General features: G+C 38.1%; 1 protein-coding gene across 1 annotated transcript in view; it reads left to right on the forward strand.

Annotated features, from left to right (window-relative positions):
• The first annotated feature begins 539 nt into the window (after positions 1 to 539).
• Positions 540 to 16,555, forward strand: part of SYDE2 (synapse defective Rho GTPase homolog 2) — a 34,937-nt gene continuing 18,921 nt past the window's right edge. Inside the window, exons 1-3 of the mRNA XM_029231173.1 lie at positions 540 to 1,254; positions 9,279 to 9,974; positions 15,143 to 16,245. Of these exons, the coding sequence (XP_029087006.1) occupies positions 555 to 1,254; positions 9,279 to 9,974; positions 15,143 to 16,245 (2,499 nt within the window). The 5' untranslated portion in view covers positions 540 to 554. The remainder of the gene's footprint in view (positions 1,255 to 9,278; positions 9,975 to 15,142; positions 16,246 to 16,555) is intronic.

Below are 16,555 nucleotides of genomic sequence, written 5' to 3' on the forward strand. Positions count from 1 at the left end.
GGAGGACGCTGTCCAGGCTCCGGGGGAGGCGGGGTCCTCGTGCCGCCGGGGGGCCCGGGCGCCGGGTGGCCACAGCAGCCACCGTGGCGGCCTCTTCGGCTGCCGAGGGAGATGCCGGGGGTGCTCCGGACGGACCCCTACGCGAGCGCGCCGGCGGAGCCCGGCCGAGCCTGGAGCGACCGCCGCCGTCGCCTCAGGCGTGGGGTCCTGAGGCGCGGGTCGCGGGAGGGCGGCCGGAGAGGTCGGGGGCGCTCGGGCCTCGGCCGCGCGGCGGGAAGGAGGCCGCACCCTCGGGCCGCGGGCTCACTCGCGCCTCTCTGCACGCTCCGCCGGGCTCCGAGGGCAGCGTAGAGGACGAGGAGGACGACGCCGACTACTACGAGAACCTGCCCAGCGGCTCCCAGCCCGCGCCGGAGCCTGAGGGGGCGGAGGCGGAGCGGTGGCCCCCGCCTCCCCCGGCCGCTGGCTCCTCCCCAGGGGCGGAGGGCGGCCGTCTGGAGACAGGCAGGCTGCAGACCCAGTTGCGAGAGGCCTATTATCTGCTGATCCAGGCCATGCACGACCTGCCCCCTGACTCGGGCAGGCGGCAGGGCGACCGGGGCAGGGCGGATCGCGGCTGCCCTGCGGGAGCCCGGGCTCCGGACCAGCCGCCTTACCCCTGCGGCGCGGCGGCCCCCCGAGACTGCGAGCGGGGAGGCGGCGACTGCCCTTGGCAGCAGGTGTCCCCGCCCCGGTCGCCTCCGAGGGAGTCGGGGGGAGGCCGCCCGCGGACTCCTCGGATGCGGCTGTCCTGCAGCAGAAGCCTCGACAGCCTCCGCGTGGGTGCCAAGCCGCCTTCCTTACAGCGGTGGCGGAGCGACAGCTGGATCAGGTGCGGCGCTCGCGGGGAAACGGACGAGCCCCCGCCACGTGGAGACGGGATGGACGGCTGGAGCGGAGGCAGCTCCCGGGCCGCGGCGCCCTCCGGCCTCCGGCCTCCCAGCTCCGAGGACCCCCGCCGCTCCTCGGGAAGCCGCGGCAAAGAAGACGGACAGGAGGGGCTCCCCTTCCTCAAACCGCCCGCGGTGACAGTCAAGAAGCTGCAGAAGTGGATGTACAAAGGACGCCTGCTGTCTCTGGGAATGAAGGGTCGCGCTCGTAGGACACCCCCCGAAGTCACCCGAGCGCAGGCAACGTCTCCAAATCTGGGCGCTTTGAAAATGCGGGAAAGCCAAGTCGTCTCGGTGCCGCCAGACCAAAGAATTACACTGACAGGTAGGATACCTTGCAATCAAAATGTGTTTACCGACCGGGCTTCTGTCTTAAGAGCGAAGAAGAAGGTATGGTTTTGCAGACTACGGTACGTGCTGGTGCCAAAGTGAGGGTCACGTCAGTGGCAGCCTAATGCCATTTCCAGGTTACCTAGTATAATGCCTTATCTCGGGTTTGTTTGTTTGTTTTTTTAAGACAGTGGCATGAGGAACTTGGGGTTTTTGTTTTTTCTTCTCTAAGAACCAGTGTACCTAGTTCTAAGCGCAACAGTGAGTAAAGGTTAAGTTCACCACAGTTTGCTTTTCAGTCTCGGCTTAAGAGTTGGCCGGCGCTGCCTTGACTTTTATTCTTTGTAGCTCAGGGCTAATCTGTAGACTTTTGTGGAGTTTGTGAATTTGAATTTGATCCAAGTTAGACTTTATGGGCTTCATAAACTGTCATTTTACTCATTACACCTCCCGGTCAGAAACGTTTGTGTACACAGATACACACAACCAAAACCCAAAACCAAACCAAACCGAAAAAACTATCATGGTAATACTTCTTTTTAGTCAGGTAGGATTTCACGTTTCTTCTCTTCACCTTTCCCTCCCCTCCCCCCCCACCTAAAAACATAACAATGTGGGTAATCTTATTATTGTGGAAAATGAAGGGCACTTGGATTTTAATCAGAAGAAAAGTATGTCTTATGTACTTTTTAAGAAAGTGTAGGCAGTTAAAGGAATTTGTAAAAAGTATATTTGTCCTAATAATAGGATTTTACTCCCTATTTTATGTGTGTGATTTTTAGTTTTCACTGAAGGTTTAAGTTATCCATTCTAGAAATCTCTTATGTTGTAAATAGTAAAAGAATTCTCTTGTGAAAGAAGTACCTTTAAACTGAGCCAAAAACAACATGATCTTTCGGACTACACTTTTAAAGACTTTTAGTGAACATAATGACTTACACATCAGTAATACTTTAAAAAATATTAAATGCTTAAATGTAAAAGTATTCACAGTACTTGGCAGTTTCTCTGTTAAGAATTACAAATCCTACAGGACTAGGTTTGTACACATTAACTTTTTAAACCAATAAACAAAAAACGGGGAGAAACAAAGTTCACAAAACTTTTTATTACACAATGAGGACAAATCAAATAATTCACTTCAAGTGTATACAAAATGAGAAGTTCTTTTGAATCTATAAATCTCTAACCCACACCTGTCAATTTCCCTCAAATTTATTCCATTCCACCTGAATAAAAAGATAGTAGAGGGCTTCCCTGGTGGCGCAGTGGTTGAGAGTCTGCCTGCCGATGCAGGGGACACGGGTTCGTGCCCCAGTCCGGGAAGATCCCACATGCCGCGGAGCGGCTGGGCCCGTGAGCCATGGCTGCTGAGCCTGCGCGTCCGGAGCCTGTGCTCTGCAACGGGAGAGGCTGCAACAGTGAGAGGCCCGCGTACCGCAAAAAAATAATAATAATAAAAAAAAAAAAAAAAAAAAAAGATAGTAGAATGTAAATTTTTGTGAAGAGAGGTGTACTTTATGCTAAGTTTATATTAAAATATGCATTTCCAGTAGTAAAGTATTTGTAATCATTTATTACGTTTTAGTGCTATTATATCTTTACCTCCACTGATTTTGGTTCAGTTAACTCTTTTTAAGACAGTTAATTTTTAGCCATAACAAAAATCTGTATAAAACTTCAGTAAAATATGTATTACCCTTTTGTTGCAAAGGTTAGACATTACTATCTGATGGCTTTTAACACCCTCAGTTGTTGTGTAAACATTGAAGTGTTTTAAAACTAATAATAACTGTAGTAACTCTTAGGAATGAATTCATTGATTTTTTCATTGAGAAACTAATTAAATGAAACCAATTTTAAAAGAAATTAAATGACACATTAGAATTATTATGTGATGGTATTTTAGATATTTTACAAGAAATCTAAACAAAAGCTTAGATAATCTCTGGTTTTAAAAACTTTCTCAGATGTTATTTCCTTTCAAATCATCAGTTCATCTTTTAGGAAAGATAAAAATAATTTGTGCAATGTTTATATATCTAGTATAGATTTGAAGAGTTAATTTTTTTTTAAACTGTTTTTTATGAAGGTTAGTTGAACTTATTAAAACCATTCTGAATACTTTGTGGGGTTTTCATATAATCTTTATTACTTCCCTCCCCTCCCCCCTCCATGGAGGTATGACAGCTGTTATTGCACAACAACAGCAAAAGCAAAGAAGGGGTTAAGTAGTTTGCCCAAGGTCACTTAAACTAGTATTTGGTTTATGTATACTAGTATATAGATTCAAACTATTATGTGGATTCAAACTCAGGTCTTTATGACTCCAAAACCCCATTTATATAAGGTCAAAGGGACTCTAAATTTCTTTAGAGGTTTGATCCAATTAATTCTATTAAATTGCTTGGACTGAGGAGATGGATGGAATTTCAACAAGGTTTAGAGGGGTAAGTAACTTCCTCAAAGTTGCAAAGAAGATGGGGGAATCCTAGAATAGGTTTAAAGTCTTTCTTTTAGTCAATTGCTTTATCCATCTTAAACCTTTACCTTTAAATGTTTAGTTCAAATTGGTTACTTGGATTCTACTTTTAATCATGTTTTCTTAAAAGTTAACTGGGCAGTCCCGATGAAGCAGTACATTCTTGGTTGTATAAAGATGTTAAATAGCTCAAAAGGGGACTTCCCTGGTGGCGCAGTGGTTAAGAATCTGCCTGCCAGTGTTGGGGACACAGATTCCAGCCCTGGTCCGGGAAGATCTCACATGCTGCGGAGCAACTAAGCCCGTGCGCCACAACTACTGAGCCTGTGCTCTAGAGCCCGCGAGCCACAACTACTGAGCCTGCCTGCCATAGTTACTGAAGCCCACACGCCTAGAGCCTGTGCTCCGCAACAAGAGAAGCCACCACAGTGAGAAGCCTGTGCACTGCAACGAAGAGTAGCCGCCTGCTCGCCACAACTAGAGAAAGCCCGCGCCAACAACGAAGACCCAATGCAGCCAAAAATGAATATAAATAAATAAATAAATGTATTAAAAAAAAACAGCTTAGAAGGTTTATATCACATTTTTCTGTACAATATTATTTGTGGCGATGTTTTCTTTCAAAATAGTTATAGTTAGAATTTATAACACAGAATAACTATGTAAGGAGATAGAAATACCTAATCTACTTAGGTGTTTTGGAAATTTTTGAAGCCATATGACAAATGGAAGCCAAAATGATATTCAGTTTTGATTTCTGGCTCCTACTAAGAACCACTAAAACTTTTGATAGTATAATACTGCCAATGATTTGATGCAGTTGGGAATGTAGTGCTCACAGATTGACCAATTTGTTACTAATTGAGATGATTATTTAAGAAATCTAAAGTCATTACACATGGTAAATATTGTAAAGTTTCTTCAAGCCTTAAGGTTACAAAGGAATTTTAATCTATTTGCTGACTATACTTCATTATAACTCTTTATAAATAAGTTTTAATTAGCATATAGTACTCAAAAATAAATCGGAAAGCACTGGGTTGAGCTATTTTGGCCTTTTACTGCTTTAAAAATAATTAGCCTACTTTGACTCTACTCTTCTTGCTCCGTGATCTGTGAAAGAAAAAAAAATTGGGGCATGTAATATTCTGTTCAAAATCTTTAGACAGTTCTTTAAAGGTAGTATTAAATAGCTGGTGTGATCTTGTGCATTATATCTTAAAGTGAAGTTGACACTGTTAATGCAGATTTCTATCTATTCCCTTCTCAAGTATTTGTAGCTTCAATTTCTTAACTTTATGAGCTACATTATCTTTATGAATTTTTCCAACAAATTCTTTTATGCATTAGCCCTTTCAAGACTAGTAACTATAGGCAAATACTTTTTGAGTGTCTTCTAGCTCTAAATTCTTCTGTTAGAAATTCTGCCATCGTGGCCCCAGAAGCAAGTGAGTCCATTTTTTTGTTTTTGTTTTTTGTTTTGGGAAGAGTGCCATAAAACATTGGAGTTGCTGGTGGCAGGAAAACATTGAGAGTTACAAATTCAGCAGAAAATAGTGTTGTGTTGATTTTTGAAAGTCCTCCATTTATAAGTGGTGTTTATGTTTTGAGAATCCTAAGGCTGTTTTCCAGACCTTTGCCACTCAACGTGTGGTTCACAGTTATAGAGCAGAGCTTTTCAAACTTAATGTGTATATGAATTCTCTGAAAGTCTTGTTAAAATGAAGATTTAATATGTATGGGGGTGGGACCTTGAGATTCTGCATTTTAACGAACTTGCAGTGTAGATGCTGCTGTTTGGTACACACTTTGAGTAGTAGGCTCTAGAATTCTCAGTATCTCAATCACCTATCTTGATACATTTTAAAAAGTTTTGAAAAAGCATTCTACTTTATTCTGATACTTGATACTTAAACTAACCCCTATTAGAGCAAAGCACTTGAGCTCTTTCTGCTTCAGTTTTATGTGTATGAATTTATACTTACTACTTATATATGACAAATTTAAGCAGATCCCTCCATGTTAGTCTCATCTTGCACCAACAAAAGTGAGATTTTAGAATCTGCAAGAAAGAATGCCATATAGTGTAATGGCTAATAGAATAGAGATTCTGGGTTTCTGATCAAATCTACCACTTACCAGCCTTATGACCTTGGACAAGTTACTCAGCTCTGCATAGCCTCAGTCCTCAGGTTGCTGTGATGATGAAAAAAGATAATCCATTTGGTACCATGCCTGGCGCTTAGCTGTTATCAAGAGAAAGGCAAGCAGGCTTTGTGAAAATATATTAGGATTCTGGATAGAGAGTGAAATGATCTGAAGTTGAGAAGGACTGCTTTAGGGAGCATTGGGAATTGAACTAGAGGACACCACTTTAGGAGCACTTATTTATTCTACTCATCTTTTCTTCTGTGCTTCTTTTCTCTTGTTCCTCCTCATTACTTTCAGGGAACTGAAAAGAGTCTCAAAGTTTCCTTCTCTACTTTCCTGTCCCCAAAGCTAGCACACAGCTTTTTTCTTAAGAGTTTTTATTGCTAGTCACAAGGGAGGAAAAATAAAAGATAGAAAAATACCTTTTTTCTTTTCATTGTACCCCTCTCCTCATTTAGATTTATCTGGGAAAGATAAAGACATACATATAAACACACTCATATGTAAACCTAAGGCTTAAGTTTATTCTAGTAATTTCATTTGGGCTGCCAAGCTTGACTCTATAAGCAGGGCTGCTTTTATTTATTTAAGCTCAAATACATTGTTCATAAGAATGCTTTTATTTAGGATTTTTAAAAGAGAAGTAAGCTAAAACAAGTTTGTTTTTGCGGTAGAATGTTTTAAATGATGAAAAGATGTTGTAGATACTATACATTTTCAATGAGGGCTGCAGTACATAATTTCCCAGAAAGTTTGCTGTTGATTTTGATCTGGGGCACTAGTTAAATGTTTAGTAATAGTAACTCATCTAGATTTATTATGAAATACGTAATAGTTGAGAACACAAAATTGGCTTGAGTAGTTCACCACTATGTAAATATTTTTCTGAGTGAAAAACTTTTAATTGCCACTTCCGCATTCTCTTACAGATTTTCAAGGAAAATGACTAATTAGAGTCTGATAGTTATACCATAACGTTTATAGTTGCAAGAGAATAAAGACTTTTTTGCCTTGCAACTTTGCACACTTATTTTTATATCTTTTTTACTTTTGTCTTCTTTCAACATATAAATATATAAATGTCAATATATATATATACACACACACACATATATATAAAATTTGAAGCTAAAGGTAACTTTTACATTTATGCCAGTAAGGTTTAACATTAATTTTAGCATAAATGGGGAGTGAAGAGAAGATGGTAAATAGCTTTCCATTTCTGTGTAACTTATATTCATAGGCATCCATTTAATTAACTGAGATAAAAATGAAATCCTTTAAGTTATATATAAATAATTGCCCAAGTAAAATTTTCTACCTTGAATAATGTGTCGCTTATATTCAGTTTTAATAACGGAATAAATTTGGTTTTTATCAGAACGTATAATAATGTACCTCTTTATCTCTAAACTTCAGCATTATGTGTTTTTAAATATTCAGCAATAGCAAGCAGACTGTTTCATCTCAAGTTTATGTAGTTTGCAGTTTCATGAAAAATAGTTGTATTGTGTCTCACGATGTAATTATTCCTTTTAATATTACATATTCATTACATATCAATAGATGTATCGGTTTAAATATGGGATACTGGTAGCTTTATTTTTCTCATTGTAGTTCCTTGGAATATAGTACAAGTAGAAGCATGTTTATTTCATTTACAATGTACATCAAAAAACTCTGAAAGGGGCTTCCCTGGTGGCTCAGTGGTTGAGAGTCCGCCTGCCGATGCAGGGGACACGGGTTCGTGCCCTGCACTGGGAAGATCCCACATGTCGCGGAGTGGCTGGGCCCGTTGAGCCATGGCCGCTGAGCCTGCGTGTCCGGAGCCTGTGCTCTGCGGCGGGCGAGAGAGGCCCGCGTACAGCAAAAAAAAAAAAAAAAATTATAGTAGGTCCTTTTTTTTTTTTTTTTTTTTTTTGTGCTGTATGCGGGCCTCTTACTGTTGTGGCCTCTCCCGTTGTGGAGCACAGGCTCTGGATGCGCAGGCTCAGTGGCCATGGCTCACTGGCTCACGGGCCCAGCCGCAACGGGGCACGAACGAAATGTGGTTTTGTTTTAATTATCTATGGGTAGTGAGTTAGTTTATGATATATATTTATTTAGCTTATTGACTGTCATTGAAGCCGGGAAGCTGGCTTTATGTAACTCTTTGGAAGTGCAAAAAATTTTCCCCTTTATATGGAATTAATGTTACATATACATTTTTAGAGTCTTATCACATTATATTAATACATACACATATCTAAGTATTTGACATCCTCCATTGGGCTATGAATTCCTTAAGAGCAGGGGCTATTTTGTTCATTCTTGTATTCTTGCTGCTCAAGTTTGTACCTGTCAATAATATAGCTGTGTTGTGCTTGTTGTGAGACAGGATACCTGGTCCTAATCAAGGGCCTCCTTACGGACTTTTATTTTTATTTTTGCCCTAGATATTTAGAACTTAAACTCTGCATAAGTTGCTACTGCACTATATGGTTAGGAAACAGATGTTATTTTGAAATTTTAATAATCAGTAAGACATTCAGTAATAAGTAAGGCACAATTGTTTTGAAAGATTTATTCAAAGTTAATCTTTGTATGAAAAGGTAGTAATCTTACTTGTGTTTGCCAAAGTCCTTGTAGCAGTGAGTTTAAAATTACTCAAATATTAATTAAAGGCATACTGTGTATAAAGCATTCTATACAAGCTTTTTATAAAGCATGTTTTGCTTAGGGTAAAGCTTTTTTAGCCCTATGATATTTATAAAGGCAGTCTCAGAGTTTGTTTATCCTTTTTCTTAGAATTCTTATGATACCTATACTAGCAGTCTGATATCTAAATAATAGAAATCATGTTTAGGTGGAAAATCCAAAATTTGTCTTGTTCAATTTTTGTCTCTGAATGTGATTAATATTACTTTTCTTTCTTTTTATCTTTTTAAAAATAGTATATATATATTTTCTAATAATTTTATTTATTTTTATTTTTGGCTGCATTGGGTCTTCGTTGCTGCATGTGGGCTTTCTCTAGTTGCGGTGAGGGGGACTACCCTTCGTTGCGGTGTGGGAGCTTCTCATTGTCATGGCTTCTCTTGTTGCAGAGCACGGGCTCTAGGCGCGTGGGCTTCAATAGATGTGGCACGCGGGCTCAGTAGTTGTGGTTCGCGGGCTCTAGAGCGCAGGCTCAGTAGTTGTGGTGCACGGGCTTAGTTGCTCCATGGCATGTGGGATCTTCCCGGACCAGGGCTCGAACCTGCATCCCCTGCATTGGCAGGTGGACCCTTAACCACTGCGCCACCAGGGAAGCCCCTAAAAATAGTATTTTAATAACTGGTCTTAAGTGACATGCCTTTCTTGGTATGCCAGGCATTATATTCTGCCTTCTTTTTTCTTTGAAACAGACTTATTTGAAAATGTCTATGAGTCTTCAATGAAGAGAAGAGAACTTGAAGATCTGAAGGATAATATTGGCTTCAGGGGTCATAAGCCACTTAATAGCATCACTGTGTCAAAGAAACGCAATTGGCTATATCAGAGTACTCTGAGATCTTTTAATTTGGAAGACAAAAATAAGAAATGCCAAGATATAAGTCATTTATCCATCTCACCCGTTTCTCTACCTAAACTGCAGCTGTCACGACCTTTCCTCAAATCATCTGAAGAATATTGTACGTATATGGTGTGTACTGCCACAAATTCTTCATTATCAAGAGACTGTTCATTAGACTTTAATGAGGAAAATGATGCAGATGATGAAGGAGAAATATGGTACAACCCCATTCCTGAGGATGATGACTTTGGTACTTCAAATGCCTTGAGTTTTGGGGAGGCAGACTCTGCTGTTCTGAAGTTTCCTGATGTCGGTTTGAGAGTATTATCTGGTAGTGACCTAATGAAAGAAGAGCAGCACACTGAAGACTTGCTGTGCTCTTCTGAACACACAGGTGATGTTCAGACTACACAGTCAAATGAAATAAATCCTATAGATTCCATCTATTCCACAGAGTTTGTGGAGCAGTACAAGCAAAGGCATGGACACAAGACACAAGAAGGTATAATAGTAGAGGAGAGTCCCACGTTGAAATCTCCTTTTGCAGGTAAAGATGATCATATATCTGCCTTCTTCCATTTTTCAATTCTTTGGCAGTATCTAAAACTAAATATAGATGTCTATTGTAGCTATGTACTTTTCCTTACAAAGTGAGTATATTTTCATGAAAATAAAACTGAAAAAGGTTTATAAACATTTTTATATACATGGTGGTTTAATTATTCCTATTACAGACTTGGTTTTGTAAGGGGTGAAGGAGCTGGGGTAGTCCTACACCAACTTTTAGTGTGTATGGTGTGGTTTTAGTATGTCTATCCTTTGAGGCAGTAATTACTTTTCTCTTAGTTGAAAGAATGGAGTCACAGGGACTGGAAGAGATATATTCTTCATGTATGTCTTGTTTTGCTTCATTCATTCATTTATTCATTCATTCATTCACACCTGGTCTGGCCACAAATGAAAAATTGTATATTCAGTGTACTAGCAGTCATTAGTTTTCACTTTTGTGCCTACATTTCCTCAGAAACAAAGGAAAGGAAGAAGAGAAAAAGAAAGGAGAGGTAGAAGTAAAGATCTTGCAAATAGGTGCTACAATAAATATGGAACCCAGAAAGGAAATAATTGAAGTTTGATATGTATTAGGTTGAACCATATGAAACTGCCAATATTTAACAGTTTTTGGTCTGAAAACAAAAACAAAAACCTGGCAATTCATATAGTTCAACCTAATGGTGTTATTTTTCCTTGATTGCCTTGATTTCTGGTGTGCTTCTTTTTAAATTTAGTCCCAGACACACTACCCAAGAAAACACTACCTAAGCACTTTTAGTTGCAGTTATTAAATGTTGAATAGAAAGCAGTTCTATATAATGAGTCATTTTAATTTATAAAATTTCAAATGATACAGAGTAGTCAAAGATGTGGGGTATAGAAGATGCTGTTAGTACTTGTCCATATCCCTTGGGTTTTATTACTTATTTAAATGGAGGCAGCCTACTTCCAAAAATCAGTATCTGCATCTCTACTTGAGGACTCCTTCCAAAGTGTTAGAGAGTCTCCTGCAGGACATCCTGGGAGTGCCCCTCAACAAGTGACTGACAGGAGTTGGTATAGGCCTACCCCAGCTCCCTCCACACTTGGGTGGGATAATTGTATATTGTTTCCCAGAGTTTTCTCATGAAGTTAAGCTCCAGGTGCCCATAGTGGTAGCAGGCTTGATAATTCACCTTGAATTTTCTCACTTTCTTGCTGATCTTTTTGTACTTTACAATTAATCTACTTGCATTTGGATCCTTTTCTCAGGGGTATGAGGAGAAGGAGTAAATATTATATTGATAAGAAAGAAAGTGAGTTAAAAAACAGTGTGAACTGTATGATGTCAATTTTGAAAGAAACAATGAAAAGCTGTCCTGGAACTGTTAATGCTTGACCCATCGTTACCCCCTGTGTTGGGATTAAAATTGTGTGTGTGCATTTCTAATTGTAGTCTGATTTTCCAGAGCAAATGTGTGTTTCTTTTGTAATATGGATGGGAAGAGGTATAAATAGTCTATAAAATAATAGTTTGGAACAGAGGTTGTGATCAGGATGGAGTGATGAGGAAGGCTTGCGGGAGTAGGGCAGACAGTGATGGGTCTGGAATGGTGCAGAAAAGGCAAGAGGGCGTAAGTATAAGAGCAACATTAGAGAGCCAGTGTCTGTAAAGTGATATACACTTTAAGTACTGTCTTTAAACTTTATTATTTTATGTTTGCGGCAAATTGTGAATCTGTAAAGACTGACAGACATTACCAAAAAAACAAAAAAACCACCCAAATTTGAAAGTACAGTAGGGCTGCCAATTATGTCTCCTTTCTTACTGTTATTCTTCTCTTAAGTATATTATTACAACAAGCACGTTCTTAAGTTGACCAAAGGAAGTATTTGGACAGTTCGTTTATATGTCATCTTTTTGCTTTAGTTTGATCAGAAAGGTCATTTACCTAAAGTGGTATGTTTTCTTTAGCAACATTGGCAGAAATCTGTTGAGAAATAGGCAAAGAGAATGGTTGAATTTCAAAATAATTTTTTGTTTAAGAAATAAGAAAGTTTAAGTATTTTTAATATGAATGACAATTTTATGATCATCCTAACACAATTGTGACTTGTTTTTTCCCTTTTAACTTCTGGTTGTTTATGTATCTTTTACCTAGTTGCTGACATAGTGGACTCTTTTTGGTTTTTGCTAATTTCACTTGCTATCTATATTTTGTGTTGTTACATGTAGATTAATCTTATGATTGTTTCCCTATTTTTAAAGTATTTAATTGAGTTGATGTGCCCTAATCTGTTTGACTGGTTCCTTAATGTTGGGTGTTAATAGACTCCACTACTGTTGCAGTGATCTTTATCATGATCTATTTTGCTTCATTAGGATCCATTACTAGTATCTTTACTTGGTCTTTTTAGCTGGTAACTATTATAGGTAATATCTATATTGTATTTCCTGAAAGGTTCACCAATTTATAGACAATTAACAATTGGTTAATTCATTTATTCAATAAACACTGTGTTTCTGGTATGTGCCAGTTACTGCTCTAGATGCTGAAGGAGTGTGCCAGTTTCAATTGATTCAAGCCTGGTTCATAAATTTATATTTAAAGATTTTCATTTTATGTTTTCCCCTTATAAGCTGTAGCTAATCTGTGATTTGGTTAGTATAATTTTGGTTTAATTTTAAGTGATTGTTCAAATTGGTCATATTTCAGCTCTTGGATTTTATAAAAACAAAACATTTAAAAAAAATAAATTCAGTCTTGTCTGCAGTAGAAATTGCTAACAAATACAGTATTTCATTTTAATAATTAGGTAAGGACTTCAGTAGGAGATATTTAATGCATAATATGTAAAAAAGTCAGTATGTTAGATTAACTCTTTATTGATTTAATAAAACCTAGAGCAATTTCATATACTGAGTAGCTTTTTTAGGCGATGACAAAATAGATTGTAGACTACAGTAGGACTCTGACTACTATAGAATGTTTTAGACCAGGAAACCAGTAGAATTGTACTACAATTTACAGTACAAGGGAACGCTTTGTCTAGTTTATCAAACACTCCATTTCTTATTAGTTGCTTACCAGAAAAGCCCAGCAGGCATACTTAAAATAGTCCTTTCTCTACAAAGAAACTACTTTGTCAATAGGACACATTGAAGGGTGGGGGGAGAATACTATATTAATACTTTAAAGAAAGGTCATTTAATCTACTGATTTTTGAAATGAATAAACACTTTTTTCTCATTTTAGTTGTCAAATGTAGTATTACATAGAGTAACCTCTGATATTAGGGTCATTAAGGATCTTTATAAGGAATTATTAAATAAAGTATGAACAATTAATTTAAATTTTAAATAATTGGGATAATACCAACAGAGTTTTAGAAGTTATTTTCACTTTGTTCTATTAATTTGAAAACTTACTAGGAACAGGTTCAGATTTTTAAATGAAATTGATTAGTCTTTACATTCTTTTTTTTGGGGGGGGGATTGAAAGTTTAAGGTTAAATGGAATATTTTAACTTCTTAATAATAGTTGAGAAAAGGTATCTGAAAATCAGTTTGATGTATATGTATGGACAGAAAATTGTTTAAAAGGATGGAGAGACTGAAAGCGTAGTACTTTAGAGCATAGATTCTGAAAGCCTGTGTTTAGGTTTGAGTCCTGATTCTTCCACTTACCAGCTTTGTGATCTTAGACAAATTAGCTCATGCATGAGGTTCCTTACCTGGAGAATGGGGTGGTAATGGTATCTTAACTCTGAAGGTTATTATGAGAGTTAAATGAGGGTCTGCCCATACTAATTATTAAATTAATTTTTCACACTTTGTCTAGCTCAGTAAATGTTGGCTGGTATTAATTTTAATAATAACTAAATATTAATAATTTAATAATAACAATAGAAACTACTTTTAATATTATTTTCACCACAATATTTACCATGATTAATCTCCTGGTAGTGTGGTTTTACAGTGGTTAATCTCTTGGCAATGTGGGCTATTATTTACTTTATTTGTACTTTTTTGAATTTTTAAAAAACGTTTTATTGTAAACCTGAGTAATTTTGACATTTAGGAAAAAATAAAACTATTTTTGTGTGGAGAAGAATTCGAAAGAATTTTAACACTTTTTATGAAAATTGAAAATTATAAGAAAACATACTTTATCTCTGTACTGTCATTTAATATATTAAAATAGCAAAGAAACGCCCTAATTTAGCTTTTGAAGTTCTACGGAATTATTGCATAAAGATAATACAAGAAAGAAAATGTCTATACATTTAAAAAATTATTCAGGTAGGTTTATGATATTCATTATTCAGTTATTCTTGATTAACTAGAGTTCATTCTATATAATCTTTGGTGATATGTTCTAATACAATTTTTTTTGGTACGTGGGCCTCTCGCTGTTGTGGCCTCTCCCGTTGTGGAGCACGGGCTCTGGACGCGCAGGCTCAGCGGCCATGGCTCACGGGCCCAGCCGCTCTGCGGCATGTTGTATCTTCCCGGACCGGGGCACGAACCCGTGTTCCCTGCATCGGCAGGCGGACTCTCAACCACTGCCCCACCAGGGAAGCCTGTTCTAATAGAATTTTAGAGCCAATTAAGTTGGCTCTTAGTTGTCAAAATTATACACTTGTTTGGTTTTTAACTTTTTTTTTTAACCAGCAATGCTATGTGATGAAATTTAGTTTTTAGAGTATTGTAAATATAGAGGAATCATTCTTATATTAGGTAGAATTTATAAATAAACATATTAAAATAGGAAACATGTTGAAATTAATGTTTTAATATGTTAAAATGAACATATTAAAATAGGAAGCTTTCCTAGTTTTCTCTGATATTCACTGTTTACAGTTATAAACACATGCTCACTGAAGTATATTGCAGTGGGAAAGATTTAAAAGGAACCTGTATTACCTTTCCTCCAAAGCGTCAGAATAGAAGGGCAGATGGAGAGGGAGATATTTCTTTCCACCGGAAGCCGTTTGTAGATCTTGATATTCTGCTTGAACATGGTAATGGAGATTCATCTAAACTTTTGACTAAATCTCACCCTTAAGATGAAACAGGAAAGATTTGTGTCCATGTGAGAGCTTGTTAAGTTGGTGTTTTATAAAGTAAAAATAAAAGTAGGACTCAAAACATTTCACCTTATAATGTCTTTTATTTTCAAGGTCCTGGGATAGTAGCTGCTACAAATAAGCCTGATTTGGGAGTTACAGGACCATCTTCTCCAAGCCCTAGCCCTGTGAAAAAAGGCAGTTCAATTCATTGGTCTTTCCCGGATAAAATAAAATCTCCACGAACTGTGAGGAAACTTTCCATGAGAATGAAAAGGTTGCCAGAATTTAGCCGGAAACTAAGTGTTAAAGGAAACTTGAATTATGGAAACAGTCCGGATAATACTCCTTCCTTGTCTAAATGTAACTGGCAAGAAATTCATCATGCTGTTATTCTACCTTCTGGGAACACAACCACAGCTGCTAAGAGGAATGTTATAAGCCGGTACCATCTTGATACTAGTGTGTCTTCTCAGCACAGCTACCAGAAGAAAACCTCTGTGAGTTCTAAGTATTCCTGCAAAAGTGGTTACCTCAGTGATGGAGATTCTCCTGAACTTATAGCTAAATCTAGCAAACATGGATGTGAAAACAAATTTGCAAAAGGAAAAGAAATAATTCCAAATAGTTGTAGCAAGAATGAAATAGACATTGATGCTTTTAGACATTATAGCTTTTCTGATCAACCTAAGTGTTCTCAGTACATATCTGGGCTCATGAGTGTGCATTTCTATGGTGCTGAGGATTTAAAACCACCTCGGATAGATTCAAAAGATGTCTTTTGTGCAATTCAGGTAGATTCAGTAAACAAAGCCAGAACAGCTTTGCTCACATGTCGGACAACGTTTTTAGACATGGATCACACTTTCAACATAGAAATTGAAAATGCACAGCATTTGAAATTAGTAGTATTCAGTTGGGAACCCACTCCAAGAAAAAATCGAGTGTGTTGTCATGGAACTGTTGTTCTTCCCACCTTATTCAGAGTGACAAAGACACATCTGTTGGCTGTCAAACTTGAACCTAGAGGTCTTATTTATGTGAAAGTGACTCTTTTGGAACAGTGGGAGAATTCACTTCATGGACTAGATATAAATCGAGAACCAGTAATATTTGGTGTTGATATTCGAAAAGTTGTAGAGAAAGAAAATATAGGCTTGATGGTACCACTCCTGATTCAGAAATGTATTATGGAAATTGAAAAGAGAGGCTGTCAGGTATTATTTTACTGTGTTTCTCTACTGCCCCCTTATTTGTCTATTTGAGTAATAATTAAATTTATTTATAGTAAGTCTTGGGGGAAGGAGTTCAAGGTAAGTTAAAAAAATCCAATTTAGACTTTTTCTCATTCCGATTCTTTATTTTTATTCCATTGCTGTTTAGGATGTAATTTATGCCTTAACCTATGTTGTCAGTGATTGAAAGCGTGCTAGATGGTTCCATAATTTATGTTGTGATGCAGAGCTGCATGGTCTTATACTTAAAGATGAAGATTGCTTTACAATGGCATTCCTAGGAAAAGCCAGA

This window comes from Monodon monoceros, unplaced genomic scaffold, assembly GCF_005190385.1.
Source record: "Monodon monoceros isolate NGI ecotype Baffin Bay Population unplaced genomic scaffold, NGI_Narwhal_1 Super_Scaffold_18, whole genome shotgun sequence".
NCBI classification, from domain to species: domain Eukaryota; kingdom Metazoa; phylum Chordata; class Mammalia; order Artiodactyla; family Monodontidae; genus Monodon; species Monodon monoceros.